The sequence below is a fragment of the Penicillium rubens genome, assembly GCF_028828025.1.
Source record: "Penicillium rubens strain IBT 27055 chromosome Unknown utg000002l_segment0_segment0, whole genome shotgun sequence".
In the NCBI taxonomy this organism is placed as follows: Eukaryota; Fungi; Ascomycota; class Eurotiomycetes; order Eurotiales; family Aspergillaceae; genus Penicillium; species Penicillium rubens.
The window spans coordinates 6,645,932-6,672,931 of record NW_026890600.1 but is presented as its reverse complement, the minus strand read 5'-3'; the positions used below and the strand labels follow the sequence as shown (position 1 = coordinate 6,672,931).

The 27,000-nt window shown below is 50.5% G+C and overlaps 9 protein-coding genes across 9 annotated transcripts; 4 read left to right on the top strand and 5 right to left on the bottom strand.

Annotated features, from left to right (window-relative positions):
* Positions 1 to 428: 428 nt before the first annotated feature.
* medA (transcriptional regulator medA) lies at positions 429 to 3,099 on the top strand (the record flags this gene model as incomplete). Its single annotated transcript, XM_002565225.2, has 4 exons — positions 429 to 463; positions 719 to 1,005; positions 1,076 to 2,565; positions 2,626 to 3,099. 4 exons carry the CDS (start codon positions 429 to 431, stop codon positions 3,097 to 3,099), a joined length of 2,286 nt encoding a protein of 761 aa, XP_002565271.2.
* A 1,324-nt stretch (positions 3,100 to 4,423) lies between these two features.
* trpB (tryptophan synthase TRP5) lies at positions 4,424 to 6,742 on the top strand (the record flags this gene model as incomplete). Its single annotated transcript, XM_002565227.2, has 3 exons — positions 4,424 to 4,559; positions 4,628 to 4,931; positions 5,011 to 6,742. 3 exons carry the CDS (start codon positions 4,424 to 4,426, stop codon positions 6,740 to 6,742), a joined length of 2,172 nt encoding a protein of 723 aa, XP_002565273.1.
* Positions 6,743 to 7,431: 689 nt separating this feature from the next.
* Positions 7,432 to 9,530, bottom strand: N7525_005022 (H(+)-transporting V1 sector ATPase subunit B; the record flags this gene model as incomplete). The annotated part of the gene is made up of 8 exons (XM_061213253.1): positions 7,432 to 7,718; positions 7,802 to 8,020; positions 8,076 to 8,664; positions 8,722 to 8,883; positions 8,939 to 8,974; positions 9,028 to 9,047; positions 9,114 to 9,198; positions 9,267 to 9,530. The coding sequence occupies 8 exons, from the start codon at positions 9,528 to 9,530 to the stop codon at positions 7,432 to 7,434; spliced, it is 1,662 nt and encodes a 553-aa protein (XP_061070274.1).
* A 163-nt stretch (positions 9,531 to 9,693) lies between these two features.
* Positions 9,694 to 9,885, bottom strand: N7525_005021 (uncharacterized protein; the record flags this gene model as incomplete). Its single annotated transcript, XM_061213252.1, has 1 exon — positions 9,694 to 9,885. One exon carries the CDS (start codon positions 9,883 to 9,885, stop codon positions 9,694 to 9,696), a length of 192 nt encoding a protein of 63 aa, XP_061070273.1.
* A 485-nt stretch (positions 9,886 to 10,370) lies between these two features.
* Positions 10,371 to 12,499, bottom strand: N7525_005020 (universal stress protein family domain protein; the record flags this gene model as incomplete). Its single annotated transcript, XM_061213251.1, has 4 exons — positions 10,371 to 10,548; positions 10,628 to 10,671; positions 10,736 to 11,475; positions 11,545 to 12,499. 4 exons carry the CDS (start codon positions 12,497 to 12,499, stop codon positions 10,371 to 10,373), a joined length of 1,917 nt encoding a protein of 638 aa, XP_061070272.1.
* Positions 12,500 to 16,147: 3,648 nt separating this feature from the next.
* On the top strand, positions 16,148 to 18,135 carry hemA (5-aminolevulinic acid synthase HemA; the record flags this gene model as incomplete). The annotated part of the gene is made up of 2 exons (XM_002565230.2): positions 16,148 to 16,481; positions 16,535 to 18,135. 2 exons carry the CDS (start codon positions 16,148 to 16,150, stop codon positions 18,133 to 18,135), a joined length of 1,935 nt encoding a protein of 644 aa, XP_002565276.2.
* Positions 18,136 to 18,903: 768 nt separating this feature from the next.
* On the bottom strand, positions 18,904 to 20,518 carry N7525_005018 (DNA-directed RNA polymerase I subunit RPA49; the record flags this gene model as incomplete). Its single annotated transcript, XM_002565231.2, has 3 exons — positions 18,904 to 19,932; positions 19,993 to 20,318; positions 20,380 to 20,518. 3 exons carry the CDS (start codon positions 20,516 to 20,518, stop codon positions 18,904 to 18,906), a joined length of 1,494 nt encoding a protein of 497 aa, XP_002565277.1.
* Positions 20,519 to 22,035: 1,517 nt separating this feature from the next.
* N7525_005017 (putative MFS transporter) lies at positions 22,036 to 23,936 on the bottom strand (the record flags this gene model as incomplete). The annotated part of the gene is made up of 7 exons (XM_061213250.1): positions 22,036 to 22,637; positions 22,695 to 22,748; positions 22,809 to 23,165; positions 23,221 to 23,343; positions 23,411 to 23,571; positions 23,634 to 23,805; positions 23,924 to 23,936. The coding sequence occupies 7 exons, from the start codon at positions 23,934 to 23,936 to the stop codon at positions 22,036 to 22,038; spliced, it is 1,482 nt and encodes a 493-aa protein (XP_061070271.1).
* A 1,782-nt stretch (positions 23,937 to 25,718) lies between these two features.
* Positions 25,719 to 26,726, top strand: N7525_005016 (uncharacterized protein; the record flags this gene model as incomplete). Its single annotated transcript, XM_002565234.1, has 2 exons — positions 25,719 to 25,755; positions 25,810 to 26,726. The coding sequence occupies 2 exons, from the start codon at positions 25,719 to 25,721 to the stop codon at positions 26,724 to 26,726; spliced, it is 954 nt and encodes a 317-aa protein (XP_002565280.1).
* Between the last annotated feature and the right edge of the window lie 274 nt (positions 26,727 to 27,000).

The following is a 27,000-nucleotide window of genomic DNA, read 5'->3' as shown; positions in this document are numbered from 1 at the left end:
AGGTCAACAGCCAGAACTTGGTCTCAGACCAGAACCTTTTCCATTTTCACTTTCCATCTCGGTGAGTTCATTCCCCCCTATGCACCGATCCGGTTCCCATAGTCTGAAAACGTTCTCGTATACTCATTATTTGAGTAGCCTATCATCTGGAATCTTGTTCATTGTGGCCCAATCTGCTTGACGCTTTCCCGAAACACCTCGCGGATCAAGGAAATAAAGAAAAGCGAAACCTCTCCAGTCCACGCTCGTTGCTCGCCATCTCAACCAATCTCGGCCCATCCCGTCACAATTGGCGGTGGACATTGAACATCTACTAAGCGACTAGTTCTTCTGCTTCTCTTTATGAACCTTTGGGCACTACGGTCGAGATTTGAGTCTATTCCTGCAGCCAACCGTTCCTAGTTTCAGCCTTAGTGGTTTATTCCTGGATGGTGATTCGAGGCCTTTTGTTGCCGCCATTTTTGTGAGACCAACAGCAGGTTCGTCTTGTCGCTCGTTCTGTCTCGGAGAGCACTCCATTCTTGCTCGTGCTTTTCGACCCTACAATCGTTTGGAATAAATTCCCAGTCATTCGCTTCAGAAGGTTCTGTCTTGTTGCACTTGTTGCAACATCTTCAAGCTGGCTTACTCGAAGACACACGGTGTTTTGGTAAGATTCCCACCCCAGATTTGGATTTGTCTCTCTCTTCCCTTGTGGATGCCCGCATGTTTTGCATAGGTGTTCCAATCCCAGCCCAGCATCTTGTTTGAATCTTCTCAACCCTTGCTCTATTGCCTTTTTTTTTTCTGTGTGCACAAGAAACCTTCCCGCTGACCTGTCTCTCCTTGTTCCGTCACAGTTCGACCCAGATTTTCAAACGCCTCTAATACTCGGCGAGTCGTTGGATCTGTCGGACTCAGAAGAATCACAGTTTGTCGGTGCATTTTCAGACGGCCTGTGGGCCAAGTCTGAGCCCATCCTGTCCATGTCTGCTTTCCAGAAGCCCGTTGCCGGCGCCATACTAGGTACGTTGCATTTGAAGAACTTTGGTTTGCTATGATTTGGGAACGTCCCGTGTGCTGAGACCAAACGCAGATTACGGTTCCACTCGGTCTTTGCATGATGCTGCTTCTTACTCGAACTACGGTCAATCACCTTATGTGACGACCCCGATGGTTCCCTCGCCCATGGCCGCCGATCAGGCGAGTCAGATCTCGGATTGTGTTCCGTATCTGCCCAACGAGTATGCTAGCTCGTACGAGGAGTCTCAGTCGCCCATGTTGGGCGCACGCCACCGTCAGCTACCCGAAATTGTGACATACAGCCCTCAGCGCGGAAGTGAAGGAACTAGGGTGATGGTCCAGATCCAGTGCCCCTATGACCTCCACGCTTCTTCATACGCAGCTTTGTATGTTGTTTTCGGCTCAAAGAAGTGTGAATCGCTCCCGCATTTCCTTGGATTCCAGGGCTCCGCGTTCCAGTACGGTCTTTCGGCTGATGTACCTCCATTCTTGTCTACTGGATCCCCATCTTTTGCTGTTCCTCTGTCCGTCTTAATGGAGACCCAGGATGACTCTCCCGCCACCTCGCTTCAGGTTGGTGTGTACACTTATGAGCAAGCTGCCCACCCTTCGCCATCAGCGGATTCCCGCAAGAGAAAGTTCTCCTCATATTCCGATGTTCCTGCGGCACCTGCTAAGCGACACAACGGATCCGTGATCCCCAAGGTTGAGCACCACGACGGCTACCACAGTCGCTCTGTGTCTGCGTCTTACTCGCCTTACTTGCAGCCACTTCCCGCCATGGCTGGGTTCGTCGCACCATACCACGCTGCATCCTCTCCCCAGACAGGCTCTGGCCAATACTCCTCTTCTGCCACCCCTCAGCCCGCCCTCCGTGTTCCTTCCCCTATCACCCCAGCTTGGAGCCCCTCTTTCGTCTCTGTGAGCAATGATGGTCGCAACTCTGGTCTCGCCTTAACGCATGGTGTCGCTCAGCACAAAGGTCCCACCCAGCGTGGTTCTTCAAATCCCACTTTGATCCGCACCTCCACCATACAAACGCACAGCATGCCCCACAACCCAGCCTTCAACCCTTATGCCATGTATCCCACCAAGGCTGTCCTCAAGCTCAACGGTGATCTCGACAGCATGACACAAGGCTGGTCGAAGGAAGAACGCACGTCCCAACGCCGCCTGGTGCAATTCACCCGTTCTCAAACTGGTAGCACCATCCTGGGCGAGTTCAAGGCTGTTACCCCCGAGGATCGCGCTCCAAGCAGTATTTGCATCAGCTGCATTTTGTGGGAGGAGAAGAATGAGTGCTACGTGACCAGCGTGGACACCATTTATTTGCTTGAGTCCCTCGTGGCCGTGCGCTTCACTGTCGAAGAGAAGAATCGTATTCGTCGCAACTTGGAGGGCTTCCGCCCCCTGACCGTCTCCAAGGCCAAGGTCGACAGCGAAGAGTTCTTCAAGGTGATCATGGGCTTCCCTGCCCCTAAGCCACGCAACATCGAGAAGGATGTCAAGGTCTTCCCCTGGAAGGTCCTGAGCCACGCACTCAAGAAGATCATTGGGAAATACGTATGTTCTTGAATTCCACAGCTCATCGTGACGAGTTACTAATATTTGTCTTTTCTCTAGTCTGCCAGCTATTCCTCAACCGCCGGTGCTCTCCCCACACCAATGACCACCACCTACACCAGCCATGCCAGCCATCCCAGCCTTGGCACTGGTTCTGATTCCGGTACCGAGCCTCACACTGCCAACTCCCCCCAGTCCATCTCCGACGCTGGTGCTAGCAACACCTACACTGGTATGCCCGTCCAGACCTACTCGCAGGCAGATCACTCCGCCTCCCACATGTCTTCGGCTCCTGAGCTCCGGTCCATGACCGCAGCCTCCCAGCCCTATACATCTGTTGGAGCATACTCGTACCCGGCCATGTGCCACCCCCAGAGTGCCAACGGTCTGCCAGCTACAGCCCCGCGAGCTTCTTGGGACATGCAGCCTCTCGGCCCCAACGCTCCTCACACTGGCGCACCCGGAAATGGCACATGCTACACATACCTGGATCCCGTGTACTCGATGCACGATTCGGCCCACGGCGGCCACTGATCCCCTTACCTGGCTGGTCCTTCTATCTGATCTCTTGCTGCGTTTTCTTTCCATTCTATTTTTCATACTTTCCCCTCCGCCTTTTTTGAAGATACGATTTTCCTTTTCTCGTCACTCCTTACCAAGCCCAGACAGCGGGTTGCCAGCCCATCGGACACAAGGTCTCTTCTCACCTGGAAAGGTAGCGAGAGCCCTTGTATCCGCTGGAACCTCGCATCCCACACATTGATCATGATTTATGTCCCTCCTTACACTACAACATCATAATGCCTGATGCCCTCACCATACACCCAAACTTGCGACCATTTGCATATCTGCTTTTTGACTTTTTTTTGACTTTTGGAACTTTGTTTCACTTTGAGACCTGTTCCTCGCATTTAGACGGTGTCTTGTTCATTCCTTCCTTGGGTGCATATCTTACATGCCGGGCATTGCGGCTTCCACTCCTTTTTTGAGCACAAAACATACATTCTGGGCTTTTGTACTACTATTCAGCATAGCGGGCGCTTGCTTGTCATTCCTTTTGCATTTGCGGGTTATTTTCGGATTGGAAATGGGATAGACTTGGGGTTTGTTTTATTGGAATCTTGGCGGTCTTGTCCATTTTATCCAATTCCTTGGTGCATTTTGGACGGGGTTCTTGGGCAAGGATTTCTGGCACAATGGACTTGTCTTCATGTTCCGGGTCTTCCTGCTCTGGTCCCTGTCTACTTTTCACTTCTCTGTTTGAAAGTTTGGCTCGGAGTTCATTCGGTACTTACTACTTCTTGTTATTTCAGCTGAGGGTTGTTGTCACTTACTACCTACTGCATTTTTCCGGCGTTTGGGACTTGAACGGTTGGACCGTTTATTACCCTACTTTTCTGCCATAATATTACTTATTCTGGGTCACAGTTGTTGTACTGCAAATCGACAGATTACTTCCTCTTGAATCATTCTTAATCACCCTTGTCTTGTGTATTATGTAGCGATGAAATGACTCGATGAGTGATGTAAATAATATCACGTGAGAACACCAACCCTACACCCATGTCTCGTAGATACGATAAGGTCAAGTGACTTACTATCTTATCAACACGTGACCTGCGGGGCCCAGCGAAGCCGGCCTCGAAAAAGCCCTGGAGAGCAATTGCATTTGAGTCATACAGATCGTTTGCTCTTTTATAACATCATCTTGCCCCAGTCCTGACATAACAATTCACGTTTGATTCATCCCAACTTTGCACATATATATAGGGACTGTTTGCCTTCCATTGACCTCTTCTCTTTCTTCTTATCACCACCCTCTCTTGCCCCGCCACTGTCACATCGCCTTTCATTCATAATGGAAGCTATCAAGCAGACTTTCGCCAAGTGCAAGGAGCAGAAGCGCGCGGCCCTTGTGGCATACATTACTGCAGGATACCCCACTGTTGAGGAGGCAGTTGATATCCTCCTTGGTCTCGAGAACGGCGGAGCCGGTAATTCAACCCCAAGTGAAAGTTGCTCACAGAGATGATCTTTACTGACATTCGATCTCACTTCACAGATATCATCGAGCTTGGAATCCCCTTTACAGACCCCATCGCTGATGGTCCCACTATTCAGACCGCTAACACAAAGGCGCTTCAGAATGGTGTCACCCTCACTACTGTGCTTGAGCTTGTCCGCACTGCCCGCAGCCGCGGTCTGCAGACTCCTTTGATGCTCATGGGTTACTTCAACCCCGTCCTTAAGTATGGTGAGGAGCGTATGCTCCGTGACTGCAAGGAGGCTGGTGTCAATGGCTTCATCATGGTTGACTTGCCCCCGGAGGAGGCTGTCCGTTTCCGCGACCTCTGCTCGAGCGCTGGGTGAGTTTGTCTATTTTTACTTATTTTCACATCTTTATCGCTTGTCTATGGTTATCCAGCATGCTTATTCCCATTTCAGTCTCTCATACATCCCGCTTATCGCCCCTGCTACCTCCGATGCCCGCATGCGTCTCCTCTGCAAGATCGCAGACAGCTTTATCTACGTTGTTTCCCGCATGGGCGTGACCGGTGCCACCGGCTCATTGAGCGCAAACATTCCCGAGCTTTTGAACCGCGTCCACGAATATTCAGGCAATGTCCCTGCTGCATTGGGATTCGGTGTCAGCACCCGTGAGCACTTCCTGTCCGTCCAGGAGCAGGCCGAGGGTGTGGTCATTGGCAGCCAGATTATCACTTGCGTTGGCAAGGCCCCTGCTGGCCAGGCTGCCAAGGCTGCCGAAGAGTACCTCTCCAGCATTACCGGACGTAAACGTGAGCGTGATGCCACCGGTGCCTTTACCCGCGAGATCAACGTCCTTGAGGCCGTTGAGAAGGCCCTGCCTTCTAGTCAGGTCCAGCCGACTAAGGTCATCACCGATGCCGATACCCCCGCCGGACCTGGTCTTGCTGACCAGATTGAGGCCCTCAACGTCACAAAGGATGCATCTTCCCAGCCCTCGCGCTTCGGTGAGTTCGGTGGACAGTATGTCCCCGAGTCCCTTATGGATTGCTTGAGTGAGCTCGAGCGCGGCTTTGATGTCGCCAACAACGACCCCAAGTTCTGGGAAGAATTCCGCTCATACTACCCCTACATGGGCCGCCCTAGCAGCCTTCACTTGGCCCAGCGTTTGACCGAGCACGTTGGCGGCGCCAACATCTGGTTGAAGCGTGAGGACCTGAACCATACTGGTAGCCACAAAATCAACAATGCTCTTGGACAGATTTTGATTGCCCGTCGCCTGGGCAAGACCCGCATCATTGCCGAGACCGGTGCTGGCCAGCACGGTGTTGCTACTGCCACAGTTTGCGCCAAGTTTGGCATGAAGTGTACCGTCTTCATGGGTGCCGAGGATGTGCGTCGCCAGGGTCTCAATGTCTTCCGCATGAAGCTCCTTGGTGCTTCCGTTGTTGCTGTCGAGGCTGGAAGCCGCACCCTCCGTGATGCAGTCAACGAGGCTCTCCGCGCCTGGGTCGTCGAACTTGATACCACCCACTACATCATTGGCTCTGCTATTGGCCCCCACCCGTTCCCGACCATCGTCCGTACTTTCCAGTCTGTCATTGGAAACGAGACCAAGGAGCAAATGCAGGCACAGATTGGCAAGCTCCCCGATGCTGTCATCGCCTGTGTTGGCGGCGGTAGCAACGCAGTCGGAATGTTCCACCCCTTCTCCAACGATCCCAGTGTGAAGCTCATCGGTGTTGAGGCTGCGGGAGACGGCGTTGATACCAACCGCCACTCTGCCACCCTCTCTGGTGGTTCCCACGGCGTCCTCCACGGTGTCCGGACATACGTCCTGCAGAACGAGCACGGTCAGATCTCCGACACCCACTCGATCTCTGCTGGTCTGGATTACCCCGGTGTCGGCCCCGAGCTGAGCAACTGGAAGGATTCCAACCGCGCCACTTTCATTGCGGCCGACGATAGCCAGGCCCTTGCTGGATTCCGTGCCCTCGCCCAACACGAGGGTATCATCCCCGCTCTGGAGTCCTCGCACGCCGTCTGGGGCGTTATGCAAATTGCTAAGACCATGGAGAAGGGCCAGAATATTGTCCTCAACTTGAGTGGTCGCGGCGACAAGGATGTCCAGCAGGTTGCCGACGAGCTGCCCCGTCTGGGGCCCAAGATCGACTGGGATCTGCGCTTCTAAGCGCTTCAAGCATCATTTCTATGCTCTTTCATCCGGATGAGATTTCCCGCGTCCATTTCTTTCTGGGGTTTTTTTTTTCCTTCTTTTTTTCTTTTCGGTCCTCTGGCGAGACGGAGGTTTCATGATCCCTTGATGCATTGCGGGATGGTCATGAAAAAGCGTTACTATTGCAGTCTTTTCTTTCCCTTGATTTGGGAGTTATTTTTTTTTTTTTTGGATAAAACTAGAAAACGGAAAAAAAGAGATATTGATATCCCCTTTACAGTCTTTTTGTTTTTCATCTTTTTGGACTGTCTTCATAAACATAGATAGCTTTAGGCTAGGAGAACAATGACAGCCTATCATCTACCATCTACAAGACCACTCACTATCCGCACAAGATCGACGTACAAACCGGCCATCCCATAATTTTATAGAGAGCACAAATAGCCCGTGAAATAGATTCGATAATGTATCATGCTTGAGCAAGAAGAAACCAAAAGAAAAACAACCAAGAAACATACGAACGGCCGCACAACAAGAACAAAAGATAGGAGTATATGCAATTGACATAGAACAAAACGGGACCTACTAATCCCTCGCCAGGACGCTGGCGTTCCACTTCTACCTCGCACCAAAAGATAGAATCCCCGGCGATAGTTTACTTGAACATAGCACAAGACTCGGGATTCACCTCATACAGCACCACATCACGCGTCGATCAGGTTCTCACCCGAGTTATCGCGGGTATCCTTGTTAGGGATCTTGCGGGCATGGCGGGCGTAGAACTCGTCGAGAGTGCGCTTGGGGACACGGTTGAGGAGTTCCTTGGGGTAGATGCGGAGAAGGTTCCAGGCGATGTCGAGGGATTCTTGGATGGTGCGCGACTCGTAGGGAGACTGGCTGATGAAGGTGCGCTCGAACTTCTCGAGGAATTCGAGGGAGAGCTTGTCTTCCGAGGAGAGGGCTTCCTCTCCGACGACGGCTTTCATGGCGGCTGTTTGGGGTGGTTAGAGGTGTTCATGTGATTTGGGAGGATGGAACAATGTAACGCGGTGTTCTTTGGGGTGGGTTGCTTACCGGCATCACGACCAATGGCGTACTTGGCGTACAGCTGGTTGGACACATCTCCGTGGTCCTTGCGGGTGCGGCCCTCGCCGATGGCGGACTTCATCAGACGTGATAGAGAGGGCAGGACGTTGATTGGTGGGTAGATACCGCGGTTGTCGAGCTGACGGTCAATGAAGATCTGACCCTCGGTAATGTAACCAGTCAAGTCGGGAATGGGGTGGGTGATATCTGCGTGGGTATGGTTTAGTGGGGTTCAGCCTGAGGGGTGGACTGGGCAACGCACCGTCGTTAGGCATGGTCAGAATGGGAATCTGTGTAATAGAACCATTACGGCCCTCGACTCGTCCAGCACGCTCGTAAAGGGTGGACAAATCTGTGTACATGTAACCGGGATAACCACGACGACCGGGGACTTCTTCTCTGGCAGCGGAAACTTCGCGCAGAGCATCACAGTAGGCCGACAAGTCAGTCATGATGGTCAGGACGTGCTTCTCGAGCTGGTAGGCGTAGTATTCGGCGGTGGTCAGGGCAAGACGAGGAGTAATGATACGCTCAATAGTAGGGTCGTTGGCCAAGTTCAGGAACAGAGTGACACGCTCCATACTACCGTTCTCCTCGAAGTCGCGCTTGAAGAAACGGGCAGTCTCCATGTTGACACCCATGGCGGCGAAGACGATAGAGAAGTTCTCCTCGTGGCCGTCGTGAACATCCTTGGTGGGCTTAGCCAAACTTGCTTGGCGACAGATCTGCGCGGCGATCTCGTTATGTGGCAGACCGGCAGCGGAGAAGATGGGGATCTTCTGTCCACGGGCAATGGAGTTCATCGTATCGATAGCGGAGATACCGGTGGAAATCATTTCCTCGGGGTACACCTTGTCCATTCGTTAGCTTCCCGTAGTCCCATCTCATATCGGTGGCAGTGCGCATACTCGGGAGTAGGGGTTGATGGGCTGGCCGTTGATATCCAAGTAATCCTCCGCCAACACCTTGGGACCCTTATCGATAGCTCGTCCTGAACCGTCGAATGTTCGACCCAACATGTCCTCGGAGACGCCAAGCTTCAAGCTGTGGCCGCTGAACTCGACTTTGGTCTGAGCGATCTGTCAGCACATCCGATATTCAAATCATTACCGCGAGTAATTGTACCTTCTTCACATCGATGCCGGAAGTGCCTTCGAACACCTAACGAGCTACATTAATGTCTTGCATATTAGGGGCGAGGTTATATTCCGCACCTGCACAACAGCGCGGTTTCCTATTTGTATACATAGCAAGTCAGCTTTCATACTCCTAAATAAACGGCAGAATGTGGGGAACGGACCTCTGGCTTCCAGTACTTGACCACTGCGCTCTGAGCCATCGGGGAGCGTCAAGGAAACGATCTCGTTATAACGGGGGAACTTGATCTGTTTGAGAATGTTATCATTAGCATATAATTCCCACTATATTGTCAGAGCATCATATGCCAACTCACATTATCGAGGATAACCAGCGGTCCGTTGATGCCTCCGATGGTATTGTAGCGGAATCGGGGCTTGATGGAGGACATCCGGGGGTCAATAAAGTCGGCCATGGCGAATCTGATCCTCCACGGGCGAAATTCAGAGTAGAAAAAGGCAAGGATGGGGGAAGAGAGCAAAGGTGGGACTGGGGGGGTTGGTCCAGCTGTCTCGATGGGGAGCTTGGGCGGTGACGTTGCACGTGATGAGGTCCAAGATTGCGTAGACCGGGTCTTCATTTCTTGGCGTTTGCTCCTCCGGGCTTTTTATATTGCACGTTATACTACAGTTCTTGGTGTATTTGGATTATTTTCGATGATTCACATTATTCCTACTAGGAACACAAATAATGGAATGGCGGCAGCCAGACAAAATCTGACAGGGATATCAGCAGATCGAACGCTAGCAGAAGCGCTGCTCTTTCGTCCGCGGCGTGGTCGCAGTGAAGACCCCAACAGCAGGCAGTTCACTAGATCTGCTACTGGGAGTCATATCCACAGATTCTGTACCCGGAACACCCACATCGCCAAGCAGCGCAGCATCAGGAGCAGCCCGGGTACTACCGAAGCGCAGACCACTGCCCTTCACTTTCATAATGGACACCATTAATGATAACCCCTCTCGGGTTGAAGCATATAAGCCCGAGGCATATTTTTGATTACCATAAAATATTCGGAGTAGTTACATTAGAAATGAAACAATGATCTATGAATTTATCCATTTTCTATGCACATATGTATTGTATGAAGCCCAGCGGAGGGCGGACATGTTTTGTTCAAGGTGTCATGCATATTAGAGGCCAATACTAAGCAATTAAGGTAGGTAAGTAAGATTGCTGACGACGAGCAATAATAACACGGAAGACCCGATCAAAAAAGACAGTTGAACCAGGAGAGAAGAAACTCATAGTAATAATGTGAGATGCTAAGCCCATCAAAAGCAGGGTATCCATACGCGTGAAATAGAGACAGCGATAATCCTTCTAACGAACCATTCAAACGCAGTGCAAGATAGGCGCCTCACCATGATCCGATCCATGAAAATGCAAAACAGAAATAAACACAAAGAAAGAGAGTGGATCAGTCCACTTTAGCTTGAGCAAGGCTCTTTGGGGTAACTAGATTATTGGATAGGCGGACATTTGCAGTGCCCTTGAGCTTGTCTTTCCACGTATGCCTCTTCAACTTTCGGCGTGCAACCATTACCGGCACAGAGGAACTAGAAAGAAGATAGTTGGAGAACGATCCGAGAAGGACACTGAAGGTAAGGTCAGTATTGTCTCCTGCAGCACGATAAATAAATTCAAGTGTTACTCACCCCTTCAGTGCACTCTGACCCCGGGGCGCCCACAATAACGAGTGTGGGCTCAAGTTCATCAATCTAAAAGTCATTATAAGTATGGATCAGAGATTATAAGGAGGTCGAGAGCAGACGAAACACTTACAGCTTCAGTGATCATAGACTTCGGGTTCTTGCAGTGTATCACCTCCACGGCAATACGGACCTGCAAGACCGTTTTCCGCAGCAGCTTCACACAGGTCTGAGACACAGTCTCAACTGCCCTCACTCGTTCCGCCTCAGCTATCGACGATGCCCGGGAATCAGCAGAATGCGTCTTGCTGGCAGTACCAGGGCCAAGTCGACCGAGTATTGTACGGGACCCATAATTCTGGTTAGCTTCTTTCGTCTGGGTGCCAACGACAGCCGTTGCATCTTTCATCACCTTGGCTCCCTCGCCGACCTGCACCCCTGACGCAGTAGTGGAGTCCTCGTGCATGGCGTAGATGGCGAAAATCGTGTCTCCATCTCTCAGAACCGTCCCGATGGTCCATTCAAGGGCATAGACGGACTCTTCACTCAAGTCAGTTGCGATCAAATATTTCCGACGGCGACGGCGGATCCCATCGCCTTGATCCTGCGGGCTTGAAAAGTTCCCGCGGACAATTGTTCGGATGGAACGGTTGTGAACACCATTATCAATAGCTGACATGGAAATGCTAAGCTTCTGGGCACGATGAATGTCACCGATCTCGGCTTCATCCTCTGAGCCGTAAGGTGTGCCAGCCACTGACTGAACACGCGGGGTGGGGATGTCGAAACTGGTCTGTGGATGAACCACAGCTTTCAAAGCAGATTTCCGCGGTTTCTTCTCCTGTCGTCCACTTGGAACATTGGGGGCTTTTTCTATATAATGTGGTATTAGTATGCTGGATTCCCCATTTAACAGAAGTCCCGAGAAGGAAGGCAACGTACGTTCTTCGGCCTGCTTGAAATTGTCATCCTTGGATTTCTCAAAGTCGCTTGGCGTTATAGATGTGATATCCGAGTCCTTCTTTTTCTTGCGGCCTCGTACACCCTCCAGGGTGCTGTCTTCGTCGCTCGAAGTATCGTTGGCTTCATCTTCACTGCTTTCAATCATGTTCTTGTCGCGATCGAACACGTCCTTGGCTAGTCGCTCCCCTCCCTCTTCCACAGCTGTCGGTTTGATATAATCAGGCAGGCTTCCATGGGGTTTAGCCAATGCCTCATCTGACTTGTTGAATGCATCGTGCATGTTGAGCGACTTCCCCTTCCCTGAAGTAATAGGGGCAGGCGTCAAGGTTTCAACGTGAACGGAATGACTGTCGGAGGAACTGGGGCGACCACGCTCCGGTGAAGACGCAGAACGGGAGTCGAGAGACGATCCACGCTGGGAAGATCCCCGTGATGAGTCTCTGTCTCTGCCACGGGAAAAGCTTCTCGGGAAGAGGCGGCCAGACATTATGGCAGCCACACCCTTGCGGCTCTGGGACCGGTCTCGAGCCTGCAAAAATCGCTTTTTGGCGTGCGGCTGCTCTAGAGAAGTAGAAGCGACTGCATCATTGTCAACGGTAAGGCGACCTGCGGCTGAGCTGACAGTGTCAACGACCTGGTCGGATGATCTACGAGGGAAAGCCTCGCGGTCGGCGGTGTGTCTCTCTGGCGAACTTGGGGCAGATGCCATATCTGACGAACTAATGCGCAAAGGCGATGATACGAGTGGCTCTGGACTGCGGATTCCGCCTGCTCTGGGCGAATAGGTTGTCCCGCTCGCACTCTTAGATTGCTGACCAATCTGCAGGTTCTGCAGTGCACGGCTTAGACTCGGTTTGTCAGTTATTGATATTGTAGACCGACCATCCAAGCTTTTCAGTTCAGTGGGAGAAGTTCGACCAGTGTGGTACGACATGACGACACCGCCTCCGGGTTGTGGGGAACTTGAGAGTCGCCGTGCGCGGAGTGGTGGGGCGAACACGTGAACGAGTCTGCCAAGGTCGTCCCGAAGTCGTTGTCGGACGCGTGAGAACGCAGTCTTACCTCTATTGAGGCCCTCCACTGTTTCGGATTCAGCGCTTTCCTCAGAGTAATCTTTCAGTTGCTGCGGAATTGATACAGCGCTTTGATGTGGTTGTGCGTAGTAGCGTAGCCTTCAACGAGTTGACGTGTAGCTTGCGTGCGAGCTAAATGACCAATGGGCTCCGGTAAGTAATACGCAAAGCAGCAATCTGAGATGACTCTCTGAAAGAGCTCAACGTTTGAATACACGACCGGCTAGCCAAGCAGCGAGGGCAGCTACTGTAACGACTGAAAAGGCTTCAGACCAAGTGTTGCCCATTTGTTTTGCGCAGCGTAAGTTGTTCTTGGTATGATTAAGGGAAAAAGAACACAAAGGAAAAACCAAAGACCTATGTAGATTTGGGGAAGGAGCCTAAGTTGAGGCTTCTTACTCCAGCCACAGTGGCTACATGTACTATAAATTTTACGCTCGGGGCAATCTACTTCCTACAACAATATCATACACGACGCTTACGATAGAAACAATACCACTAAAAAATTACACGAGAACACTCGTCATTGTATTTCTTGTCATATACATCACCCCAGTCTCAGTCACGATCCGGTCTCGGCATTCAAAGTGAGTAAAGACGGTTTTACCCGGTCTTAGCCCAGACATAATACACGGTGTCAGTCAGTTCGGTACCGGGGCCAGCGGAGGATGCCATAGTCCGGATAAATGCAAGTGAGAGCTGATGGCTATGGGTTGGGTTCTCGACAGTGAGATACCAGAGACCTATTGAAGGAACTAGCCGAAGAGCCATCTTAAAATTGGCCCGTCCACGCCCGACGACGGCATTGGGCAAGAAAAGAATGGCTGTAGCTAATTTCTTCAATCCCTGCTCGGCTCGGGGGCATGAAAGGATCGATATATTGGTACCAATTCGGACGTCGACAGCATTGTAGGCGCTCCTTGTGGAGTTGGTTAAGTGTAGACACAGACGCTGACATCGTCCAACCCCTGCTGCCGCATCACAGCGTCCATCTTGATTGTAGGATGAAAATCCGTATGGATGCAGGCGTGTCGCGGGCTGCGGAGTCCTCCTTCTTTTTCTTCTGGATGGGGTTGTGGTTAGCTACGGCGGCAGCGGGACCTAATACTTGCCTTTGTCGCGGTTCAGGTAAATGGTTCCCGGTGGAGGATATCTGATACGACCATAACACATACCCGTATATGAAGATTCTGCGGAATACTCACCATTTCAAATCTGTCACTAGCCCTAGAACGCCTTTTGGCAAAGTCCCTGCGTCATTGCAGCATATCCCGGGTCGGGTGCAGTTCACCTAGAACTGCTATTTTCCTTCGACCTCATTCCAATCGCCGAACTGCAACCCTGGAACAAGGAATACGCTAGAAAGGCCCGCTCGGGCGTAAGTAGGGAGGCTAGCGGCAGTATTGGTTTCGAAACGGCCCTCTCGATAAAGTCGGCGAGTGATTCGCGCGCGGAGGATGGACCTAATAAGGCTGATTGCGGAGCGAAGCGAAGCAATATTAGACCATAACCCCCCAAAATCGTATTCCCCGATATATATATATATATATATAGAGTAGGATAGTAATATCGCTACTAAAACCTTCATCTAGATCTTCTAGCGTCTTTTTAGAGGCGACTAGTATTCTCCGGCGGCTAGAGTGACATTCTTAGCGGCGGTAAATAGCGTAACCGTGTCCTCGGAGGAAGTAGACGTGAACTTCGCGGCGAAAAGAGGGAGGAGAAGCAGGAGGGCGACTCTAGCGAGGTAGAGAACGACGTGTAGGACACCACATAGTGCGGAAATTTCGTAGGTATCTAGGTATAGTTAGTATCGGAGGATGTAGCATATATATCGGAGGCTTACTTGCTATCGCGGGCGTAAACGCGGCCACCGGACGTAAGGGGTAGGGCAAGTGGGCCTTAGTAATAACTAGGACGCTGTGTTAGTACGTCTTAAGGCGTGGGGATTACCTCGAGGCGAGCAGACAAGTAGGCGTAGTAGTAGAGATAGGCAGTGGGCGTATAAAGAAGAGAAGAAGAAGAAGAAGAAGAAGGGAAGAAAAATTGAATGTATAGCGGGTGGGAGAGGGCTTGCACCTACTTCGCTCCGTATGACTATCTAGAGGCATAAGGCCCCCAAGGTCACTAGTAGAAGTTAGTGTGGCAAGAACCCTTCCCACCTGCCATATAAGGGGGATGTATGAAGAGAAGTATCAGGTTAAGTAGCCAGATGGAGAAGAGGTGTAGTGAAGGAGACAATGGGGGTTTATGTAGTCAGGCAAACATGGAAATGAGAAGTAAAGGAGAGAGAGCAAACATAGACCTGAAAAGCAGATTATTAGATGTCCCTCTCTTTTCTTCTCTCTTTCTTTCTAATGTATCCTGCTTTACCATTTCACATTGAAATCACTTCTTACATCTCCATATAGCCCATTGATAAGATTCATATTCTAGACCCCTTCAATGTTTTCAGTTGATTGAAAAGAACTTGATACCTAGTGTGTGCTTGCAATACCAATTGATGCCTTGCACTGCCTGCCCTGTCTGTCACCATTATTCAACGAGACTTATCGACGTTTGTAGGTAATTCTAAACAAGAATCACGCCTTAAATAAAGACATCTGGAGAAGTCACCCATTGGAGAAATTTTGATATTTCGACGGATAATGGTTTCTTGGGTTGGTCATAATATCATATAGTATTCTCAGGTTCTAGCAGACTACATAGGTTGACACTGAGATAAAAGCCTCAGCGTTACAAACTAAAATCATGGCTGGTATCCCATGGAATTGGCTTGTAGTACTCACAGTAGTATTGGCTGTTATAATCTGTCCAACCTCTTCTATCACCTTGCCAGTTAACAACTTAAAAGCCCTAACTGGCCTAGTAGAATTGCAGAAGAATTGCCTTCAACTATAAGATGTGAAGGTGCGCATTGACATGTGGAGTGTTGATTCTGTTCTAGGAAAGGATCTACCATGAATGATAGTGCTATAAGATCCCCGAATGTAACCTGCTGTGGCAAGATTCCTTTTTCGTTCATTGGAAATAGTAATGGTCCATAGCACGTCTGGATGATCTGTTGGAACAACCAAAAATGGATTGGCTGACATGTAACAAGAGTAACATCCAGGTGTGCTCGAATGGTCCCAGAATATGCACTGCAGGGTATACTCATCTCATGTATTTATACCTTGTTTATGCCTGGCAATGAAGTTCAATATTTCAATATTTCAATATTTCAGCTGCCGAGGTATGAGATTAATATACAATATACGCGAAAGTGAAGTGGCAAAGAGCCCTCGGTAGTGAGACACCTCGGAAAGGAACATCCGTTTGAACGTTGGGACCAATCAGAGCCTCCCATATGTAAGCCGTTCCAGATCCCGCCAGATCAGTCAGCCCCCAATTTTCCCTTCGGGTCCGGCTTTTGGTATTGTGAACTACATATCTCCTCGAATTCACGGGGATTTCTTCTATTTTGTTTCTCGTTTTCTCAATTTGGCTCAATTTGGCTCAATATAACCATGGAGGCTCTCTTGCAACAGTCTCGCACGATGTGCCCTTTCCTCAAGCGCACATCCCCCACTACCCTCCGCACTCTGTCGACCGCTACTCGTCCTAGCCCGGGAGGTGGAACCATGTCCAACCTGCAAGTCCTGGGTCGCCGATGCCCAGTCATGAGCAAGGCTCTGGCTGTGCAGAGTGCCCGTCTTAGTGGCACCAAGCGCTTCACCTCGCGCGCCGCCGGAGTCGCTGGATGCCAGTCTCTGCGTGTTCCCACTGGCAAGCGGGCGCTTCACACCACCGGTGGTCACCCCGCTAGTCTTGCCTCTGGAGGGTACGAGAAGAATGAGCGAGGTAAATTGAGTTTGTGAAGCTTGGGCTTTGAGCTGTTTCTAATCTGACTACAGGAAACCCTAACTTGGCCAATCCGCTCCGCTCGTCCCCTACCGCCGCCGGCGTCGGCACTGCAGTCCGCGGTCCCCGCCCGGAAGCCCCAGCCAACGAAAAGTTCAACTATGGTAACTTCTATAACGCGGAATTGGAGAAGAAGCACAAGGACAAGTCCTACCGCTACTTCAACAACATCAACCGTCTCGCCAACGAGTTCCCTCGGGCTCACACTGCCTCGGCCGAGGAGCGCGTGACCGTCTGGTGCTCAAATGACTACCTGGGCATGGGTCGTAACCCGCAGGTCTTGGACTCCATGCACAAGACTTTGGACACCTACGGAGCCGGTGCAGGTGGTACTCGCAACATCTCGGGTCATAACCAGCATGCTGTCGCCCTCGAGGATACACTTGCCAAGTTGCATGGTAAAGAGGCCGCATTGGTATTCAGCTCCTGCTTCGTGGCTAACGATGCGACCCTGGCAACACTGGGCAGCAAAATGCCCGATTGTGTCATCCTCTCGGACAGTCTCAACCATGCCTCGATGATCCAGGGTATCCGACACTCCGGCGCAAAGAAAATGGTCTTCAAGCACAACGATTTGGAAGACCTTGAAGCCAAATTGGCCTCATTGCCACTTAGTACCCCCAAGATTATTGCCTTTGAATCCGTATACAGTATGTGCGGATCAATTGCGCCCATTGAAAAGATTTGTGATCTCTCCGACAAGTACGGTGCCATCACCTTCTTGGATGAGGTCCATGCCGTAGGAATGTACGGCCCGCACGGAGCTGGCGTTGCTGAGCACCTCGATTACGACGTCTACGCATCGCAGGATACAGCTTCCCCTCAAAGCACCAAGGGCACAGTCCAGGACCGAATTGACATCATCACCGGTACCTTGGGCAAAGCCTACGGCTGTGTCGGTGGATATATCGCAGGCTCGGCAGCCATGGTGGATACCATCCGCTCCCTTGCTCCTGGTTTCATCTTCACCACTTCGCTCCCACCAGCCACCATGGCTGGTGCGGATACCGCCATCCAGTACCAGTCCCAGCAACCCCGGGACCGCATCCTCCAACAACTCCACACCCGGGCAGTCAAGACCGCCCTCAGTGATTTGGACATCCCCGTCATCCCCAACCCCTCACACATCGTCCCCCTCCTGGTCGGTGATGCCGAGCTGGCCAAGCAGGCCTCTGACAAACTTCTCGAGGAACACGGCATCTACGTGCAGGCCATCAACTACCCCACCGTTCCCCGCGGCGAGGAGCGTCTGCGCATCACCCCCACCCCAGGCCACGTGAAGCCGCTGCGCGAGCACCTCGTGCAAGCCGTGCAAGCCGTTTGGAACGACCTAGGCCTCAAGCGCACCAGCGATTGGAAGAGCCAGGGTGGTTTCGTTGGCGTTGGTGTCGAAGGCGCCGAGGCCGCCAACCGGCCCATCTGGGAGGACGCCCAGCTGGGTCTGCAGGCTGGCGAGACCCTCGAGGGCGCTGTTGCTCGTGAATTTAACGACGCAGCTGCCCAGGCCGCCGTGCCGCTCCTGAAGGCTGCTACCCCTTTGACCGAGAAGGCTTACTCGGGAATGAACTCCACCCCTGTTGGTGTGGTTGCGTAGGGCAGACGAACCCCGTCTTTACGCCTCTCGGTCTTTAGGGGTAATTCTAGTTGCATTATTCCCGTCCACTCATTTTCTATAATATTCTGTGCGGACATAACATATGCATCCGTCAATCATACCACCGCACATATTTGTGTCATATCTCCTGTCTGCTTTTGTCTAAATGATGTAGTCATCTTCCAGCTTGCATTGGCCGTGGATAACGCTTTTGTTGATGTATGCCATTGATTTGGTTGGCAAGACAAAGACTAACGTCGGATATACTGATTTTGTATCTATATCGATCGAGTGTCATTTATTGGGCTCAAGTGGATCAGGTTAGAATGAACAGTGTTGAAGTGGCCGTTTGCTCTCTTTGCATTTCAAATATGTTTCGATCTTTGTAGCATGCAAGTGCTCATTAGTATGTAAGTGACGGCATTCGCTTGTGTATATATAGGGCATTGATATATACACCCGTGGGTCTGAAATGCCTCCACTCTATTTGCAAAGCAGCTGCTATACGATATATAACGCCAATAGAGGTTTACTTCTATAGATCCTACACATGTGCCATTAGGCAAAGAGGCTCGGCCCAAGTCATAGAAAAAAAAAAAAAAGGCAAACCCAGATAAAGAAACGACCAAGTAAGGTCCAAAGTCCCTTTGGCTATGTAACAATGTCTCATTGATATAGAAACAGGTAAAAGTAACAATTTTGAAACACAGAGCGCCATATATTCCAAGGACGTCTAACAACTCAAGACCACCAAACCACAAATCAACCCTACTTCCGACCACCACGGCTAACCTTAGGGAACTCAACAGGCACACGCAAACGAGCAACACGACGCGCATGTGCCTCCGCACGTCCACCCTTAATATTCCACTTGGCGAACTCCGTCTCACGCGGCTTATCAATGCGACAACCAAGCTCGCGGAAGTACTGGTGAATAGTATTCGGATCGAGACGCAGATCATCCCGGAGATCAGAAGGATCCGTGGCAAGCTCGTTAGGCGCATTACCACCCAGCGAGCTGGAGCCTCCATCACGCGCCGGCTGGGGCGGGATATGCAGCGAGAGGGCACAGATAGTAGTGTGCAGGAGGGTAAAGTCGTTCTTCGAGACGTAGCCGCCGCTCGGCGCGAAGCGACGACGCACAGCATCGATCACAGACTCCGGGAGCAAGTCGGCGGAAGCGGAGTCGGCCGCAGCACCGGGCTTGGGCTTCGTGACGGCGCCGGTGGTGTTTGAGAGGATGCGGCGGAGGTCTTCGCGGGGTGGGAGACGCTTGCTGCCTGGGCCGCCGCCCTTGGCGCTTGCGCCGGCGTTTTTCAGTGAGCGGCCGAATTCGATGAGCAGCTGGATGAAGCGGAGGACTTGGAGGTGGGTTTGGTTGTCGGAGTTGACGACTGCGCCGACACGGTTCGAGACGTAGCGTGAGACGGTTGTTACGCCGAGACCGGCTTCCACTTGCGATTTCCACTCGTCCACGCCGTTCAGTTGGCTGAGGGTTGAGTGGCTGCCTGGAACGAGGGTCTCGATTGTGTAGACGTCGGAGGGGTGCGAGACAGCGAGGTTCGGCGTTGGGAGGGGCTTGGCCGCTTGCACTTCGGCCTGCATGGCGAGCGCCTTGGCGTGGCCGGATGCTGTGTCTGCGGGCAGCGAGGAGATGAGGGCTGCGCCGGCTTGCGGGACGGCGCCGGCGGGGGCGTTGGAGAGTTGGGCGTTCTCGGCCATGGATTGCACGGCCTTGCGGGATTGTTTGGTTCCGAAGGTGTTGGTGAGGGCTGTGCGTTGGGCGCGCATGGTGTTCTGATAATGCTTGTTAGTTTGGTGCTGCTGATATATGGAATTGCGGAGGGGAGGACATACCATCTCTTCGTCTGAGTCTTCTTCCTCGGACTTGCGGCTTCTCACTGCTCCTCGTAGTGTAGCTCGCCGCACCTCCACGACCTTCCATGTCTTGTGCTCTGGGTCTATAACTGCGACGTAGTGCTTCACGTGCGAGTCGGTATCGTCTCCTGTGCCTTCACGGCCGACAAAATCCATCTTGGCGTGGTCCGAGGACTGGAGCAGCATCTCTGAAGAGACAATGCCCGGGTTCCGAGTCGCTGCCGCAGATTTGGAGACATTGGCGCGGCTTTTGATATATGGGTTCCAGCGGAGGGATTTTGAGCTCTGGAGACCGGGTGTGTCGGCTATAGCGCAGAAATTCAATTAGAGAAAGTTCCCAGTCTGCATAAAAAGCCTTCAACTCACCAATTACCGGTGCCAGCTCGCTCTTATCTTCAACAACGCTGGCGGCCAGCGGGGGCAGCTGGTGCAGCGCAGGCTTTTTGCTTGGACGTTCATTGTCCGATGAGCGCTTGCGCTTTTGATCTGTTTTACTGGACGGCATTATGGCGTTAAAGACGAGAGACAAAAGATCGTAGCTCTCGAGATCGGCTTTAGCGCGGTGAAATAAAATGTCTGGACTTGTCTGGCAGAAAATTTTACGAGCGGAGACCAGGCAGGCGGTGAGTATTACGGCTTTCCACACAAAGAAATATTGACGTACATGGAGCGTCAAGCTGATCTGGTGGCGATATCCAGAGGACTACGAATATTTGAGGATAGATACTCAAGACGGTAGCTACGCTCTAGGTTACAGGATTACATTTACAAGAAGTAAAACAAAAGTAGCACTCATCAAGTCATCGATTCATCTGCAGTAGCTAAACGAAGACCTCCGAGTTATTCCATGGATTTTTGATAAACTCCCGGAAGAAACCTCTCCACAACTTTTGACCAGCCCGAAGGAAGGCCGTAAAGATAATGAGAATTGACCAGTCACCCCAGTGCCGTGCTCAAAGACCGATGGTTTGCACCGGCCCTCCAACATCCACCTAAACACAGGAGCCTCTCCGAGTAATAACCATGCATGACATCAGATCGTAGACGTGAATGAATCCGAGGTGTTGGAATGTGGGTAGACTGTTGTTGTAACAGCGGATTCCGCCAATGCGATCTGCGATTTCTTCTGAATGATGGTCGGAAATCTTATCTGTGCAAGTAACTCGTTGGAATGAGGGGCGTGTCACGAAGAAACGAAAGTCGCAAAGTCGCGTCGTCAATTGTCGTGTTCAGCGTTTAACCATGAGCTCGGCAGGAGAGCTGAGATGGAGGGGGCGAGTAGTTTATTTGCTGATTAGGAAGTCAGTATCACGGTTCCCCGAAGGAAGCTCGATAGGCTTGCGCGAGACTATCGGCGCGCAATAGAGTGACTTACGATCTGGCACGCATCTTTCTGCGCTTGCGCTTGAGACGGCGAGTGCGCTTCTTTCTCCACTTGTCTCTCATCTTCACTCTATTGACTGGTTAGTGCATTGCTCTCGAGGAGACCTTAAGCTTTGGGAAGGATACTCACGATTTCGATGATGAAACAGAGATAGTAGAAAGAAAGATGAAGTGAGGGCGGCCCGAGATGACTTTACGTACAGTGCGGCTGAGTCAGCCGCCCTCGCTTAGGCCCCACACGTGACACTTCAAGCATCCATCTGTGACGACACATGACTATGCCAAATTAGGAAATTTGATAGGGTTTCACTCCATCGAGGTAATTGGGCAAACCATTTGAAAATAATTTATGTAACATACAAAGTACGAGTGGAGATTGTAGGGCAATGACGTTAGTTCAATTCAACATCCAAGATAAGAGCAATGCCATTACTATGTATTATTGACTAGCTATAGCTCTAAATTAGAACCCGTGAGAGTTTTGATGCCAGTGTTTTCTCTTGGGTATACCCAGCCGTATATTAGACATATATACCACAAGCTTCATCACTCATTAAGATTCGCGGAACCGCAAGACGAGGTCCACAAAAGTAAAAATAAAAGGTGCATCATACGGAAGTATCCATCCTGGATATTTTCTCAGTATGTGTACCGATAGGTGGGCGCCAAATCGCCGAGATATTCCTCTTCATCCTCGGGAATCGCAGCAGGGTCAACAGGGGCGCGGTCACGTTTCTTGTTCTCAAACCACAGGGCCACCATGTAGAGTGTGCATGATAGACCGGCGAGGCAAATGAACGAGAGGCAGATGATATACCCGGTTCGGAAATCTGTCACGCCATTCTTTACAACGAAAGAATAAGTAGCGATGATTCCACCAATATTACCGAAGCCAACCTGCCATGCGGTTCCCACGCTGCGTCGATGATGGCCACCCAAGTTCATGGCGAACCAGCATACAATGACAGGCATGGCGCTGTAACAGCCGCTGGTGACCAGAAAGAGTGCGCCAAATTGCGCGCTGGTACTGTTGTGGATTGTCATGAGCATGGCGAAACCGGCAATGGCGATCGCCATTGGAATCAAGGTGAAAATGAACCGGTGTCGCAGCCGGTCAGAACAGAAGGCGATTACCATTGAGAAGCCGAATGCTGCAGCCCAGGGAGGAATGGAGTACAGCTGGGTTTTGATCGCACTGTAGCCGTAGGTCTGGATAATCGATGGTGCGAAGTATGCATATCCTGCATGAGAGTGAGCGACGACTCGGAAGAGCATGTAAGGAAAAATGATATACGTACCATAAGCCGGGACAATCAAGCCGAAGTACATAAAACCTCCGATAAAGACCTTGTCTGAGGGAAGTCAGCGCGCTGCAATCAATTGCAAAAGGAGGGGTATCGCGCTGTACTTACAGTCCTTGAACACACCCAGAACCTCGCGCTTCCCCAAGTGAACATTGTGCGCAGCCTTACCGACATCCTTGGCCAACTTAGCACGCATGTATGTGCGCTCTTCCTCGTTCAGCCACTTAACATCCTCGGGGAAATCAGCAATGAAAAAGAACAGGATGATCGCGACCACGCTGGTCAAAACGCCCTCGATTATAAACACCCAGCGCCAGCCACTGTAGCCGCACATGCCATCCATCTTTGCGATTCCGCTGGCAAGCAGACCACCGAAGGCGCCGGCCAGGGAAGTGGAGCTAAAGAAGAAACTGAAACGCTTCTGAGCCTCAGAGCGTGTGTACCACATGCCCAACAGATAGAAACCTGGCGATCGCAATTAACACCTGTCGTAGGAGATTTTGTTGGTTTTTGCACTTACATCCAGGGAACATGCCTGTCTCAAAAACACCCAAAAAGAAGCGGGTAGCCATCAGTCCACCCCAGTTCTGTACCAGACCCTGGAAGAGCAAGACCAAGCCAAACATGAACATGCATCCCGTCACTGAGTCCGAATTAACAAGCCGCCCTCAACAAAATTGCGCTTAATCGCACGGGGCGCAAACACTTACACCAGACATGGGGCTTCAACTTCTTGAGCAAGATGTTTGACGGAATCTCGAAGATAATATACGGAACGAAGAAAATAGTGAGCGCGGTGTTGTATTTCGTCCCATCGACGATGTTCAAATCCTCTTTAAGTCCAAGAATAGCGGCATTGCTAATATTAACTCTGCAGGCCGATGATGTCAGATACAAGCAATGCCTGGTCACACGACGCAATGGTAAGCTTACCTATCCAAAAAGGCAAGCAAGTACAAAATACACAGACAAGGTAGAATGTGCCAATCGACCTTGGCTTGCAACCTGCGCTTGGTGGTAGTCGTGAGAGGAGGCAGATCGAAGTCCGTGGAACTGGTCTGACCTTCGCCCTTCTCGACAGGCTCTTGGGTATAGGCGGGTTGTTCTGCGCGGAGGAGTAGCTAATTGTCAGCAGGAGTTGACAATGATGCGCTGGCGCGCGCAGACTTGCTAAACCCTAATAACAAAACAAAAAAGTCCTACATGTATAGGATTGGACATACCTGAGACACCCATGATGAAAAGCGAATTGCACTCGGGGACTTGGAATAATAATAACGGGGAAGAAAAAGGAAGGGGAAAGTTTAGCTTTTTGACCGAATTCTCTCAAGCGCAGCTCACCGCAGGGATGTTACCGAGGTGCTACGCTTGACAGGTCTCGAACGTGGGGTAACTTCCGGAGTTACGGAGAGCGAAAGAAGCGAGGCTGAAAGAGTAAATTGACCTTGGCGAGTTGAAGGATTCGAATTGCAAAGGATGAATCATCCCTTGAATATCGGTCGAGCCCGATCTCGGCCACTAGAGCAAGCCCCATTTTTATTATTTATTTATTTATTTCTCATTTTTGCTTATTTCTCGGAATATGTACACATACTCTGCTAGTGCAATATATGCAAGTAGATATCCATTTTTACACCTTATTTTACCCTTTTACTACTTTACTATTCTGTGCTGAGAATTCCCTCTCGTCCATATCCCTGTTTCCCCGCAAAATAGCTTGGAAGTCACGTGTTGAATAAGCAGATATCCACATAGTGCGGGGGTGCATTTTGGTATTTACTATTACTATTAGTATTAGTATTAGTACTATGATAAGCTGAATTCATTCAATCTGTTTATGACTACTGTCTTTGACTCTATATACTCATTACGGAGTACGGTGTAGAGTATTAGCAGATATGTAATAGTTATTAACCAAAAAATAAAAATAAAGAAGGGATCTTCATGTCTCCTCGGCCCACTGGTTCCCACTCCACAAGCTTCCAGTGGTCCATATAGCCAATAGTCCCAGCCATTGATCATCCACACCATGAAACTGGACAGCTGAAAACCCATGCCGGCGCCCACACCCTTTGTTGTACTCTTCCCAATTCGCACAAGCTTTAGCTCCACGAGTGTCCTCGAACACATGATCGGGCCGAACGGCACTTCCTTCTTGATATCTAGCATATCTAGGGAGCTTCAGGAAAATTCATGGCTTTATAACTGCGATGCATATATCTCTAGCTTTTAGGAACGTGATTTTCGGTAATTTTTAAAATGATAGTAAGATAGTATTCTACTCTCTTTGAACTTGATATATAGTGCTAAGAAGTTTTATCAATAACTATTAACAAATAGGGAGAGAGGATGAAAGTATGGTTGTTGAGATATAAACGTGGAATATATCGCGTTGACTATTGTTTTAGGGTGGCCACTCGCTTGTAAAATACGTTATATGAACCTTTGATGGGACGTGACACATCTAATTCTGGCTCACACTGGTTCAGCAAAACATGAACCCACTCAAGGGAGTCCTGTCAGACTTACTCCGTACCACTTCCTCATATCCAGATAACGGGAGTCTAATGTAGCATTACAGAACCAACCAGCATCCATTTCCGCGTCTTTCCCTATTAGTTTAGGGCGTGCCAAGTGCGAGAGCTTGCCTCACTAGCAATTCAGCAGACTTGCAGGTGCCTAGGTATTAGGAAATGCGCATGATTTTGGTTGTTTGCTACTTATAGCGGTTGATCGAGTCAGCTGACCGTGAAAAGGCTGGGCTAAATAACCCCCCTTAAAACAAGCATGCCGGCTCCACTTGGGCAACATCTGACGTTCTGGCGCGAAGAACCGCGTCAGAATACACAGGGGCTTTTCGAAACAAGAACCTTTCCAACTTCTTGTCTAAACCTTGGCAGAGGAACTTCACCTTGCTGTCCATGCGTTGATTCCAGCAGTCCATTACGTATAACAACTCCGCCACCCAGCATATCCATAAACCTCAATCACTTTCCCCTCCAGGACCTTATCAAAGAGATGGGGTGTAGGGGGCTCTGGAACCTACACATCGATGGTTGGTGATCGCCCGTATTATACGGGGCTTGTAAACGCTAACATACTCTTTTAGGGAAATGGTACCGCTTCTATCACCCTCGAGCGCGGATAAGTCCCCCTGATAATGAGTCGACATTCCGAACAATCAAAAGTTTATGCGATAAGCCCGACGATCTTGAAGGATGGGAACCAGTCCCGTTTCCTAGCCCAATTCACTCGAATCTAGATTATGTGTACACTGTCGATCTAGATGCTGGTACTTTCACAATCTCACTATGGAGTGAGCTTGAAGGATCCACGTCGTTGACACCTTCGGCAACATGGATGGATCTAGCCAAGATTCATGAGGCATCTAGCATAAATCATCATATGGTGCAGAATCCTCAGTATATGTCTAGTGAATATGTTTGTGGGAGCAACGATAAGGCGCAAGCAAAGCAATTCGAGACGTTTGAAATCGACTTTGGCATCCCTACACCCATGAACGAGCTACAGGGGCGATTCTTTACCGACCTCGTTTTTATTTGGCGCTTCTATGTCGATGACCCCTCCACATGGAGACACGATTCTCCTGTATTCAGGGTACTATGTATTGCTTTCTTGCGTCTTGCGGCCTGGGATTTTGAGGTATCTTTCGATTACAACGTCGAGCTTCCAATCTCATTCGCGTCGATTCCCCTTTGGAGCTACCCCAACGCGGACGTCTATTGGTTCCATGGGTACCTTGTTGTTTTACAAGATGACGTCGAATCCAATGCCATGATAAACGGAGCCGTCTCAAAAGCCGAGTCATATATTGGAGACTCCCTACTCAGACATGACGATGTTCGCTTGATTGTAATTTCACCACGTCATGTCGCTTTCGTGGAGCTTTCTCATGAGGTCGTTCTGATTGGGAATCTTGTCTCAGTTCCACCTTCGCTCATACAGTACACAATCCTTTTTAACCACTCATTCTCTGGACTAGCTTATGGCTTGGAAGATAGCTAGCTTCTAACTCGAGGTCGTTAATAATCCGAACCTCACCCCGGGGCCCCAGGGCTCCCTCCAGGCTCCAGGAATCACTCCCTTTCCATGGCAGCCTACTCGGTACTTTTGGTACGTAATTCGAGGTGCCCCATATCATCAACCTACCCTTCTATCACCGGTTCAAATTGCTCATGCATGGTGCCTGCCCAGGTGCCCAGATAATTTCTGATCAGATAAGAACGGATGATGAAAAATAACGTTCACTGAAAAAAAAACAACAATTTGAGATTCCTTC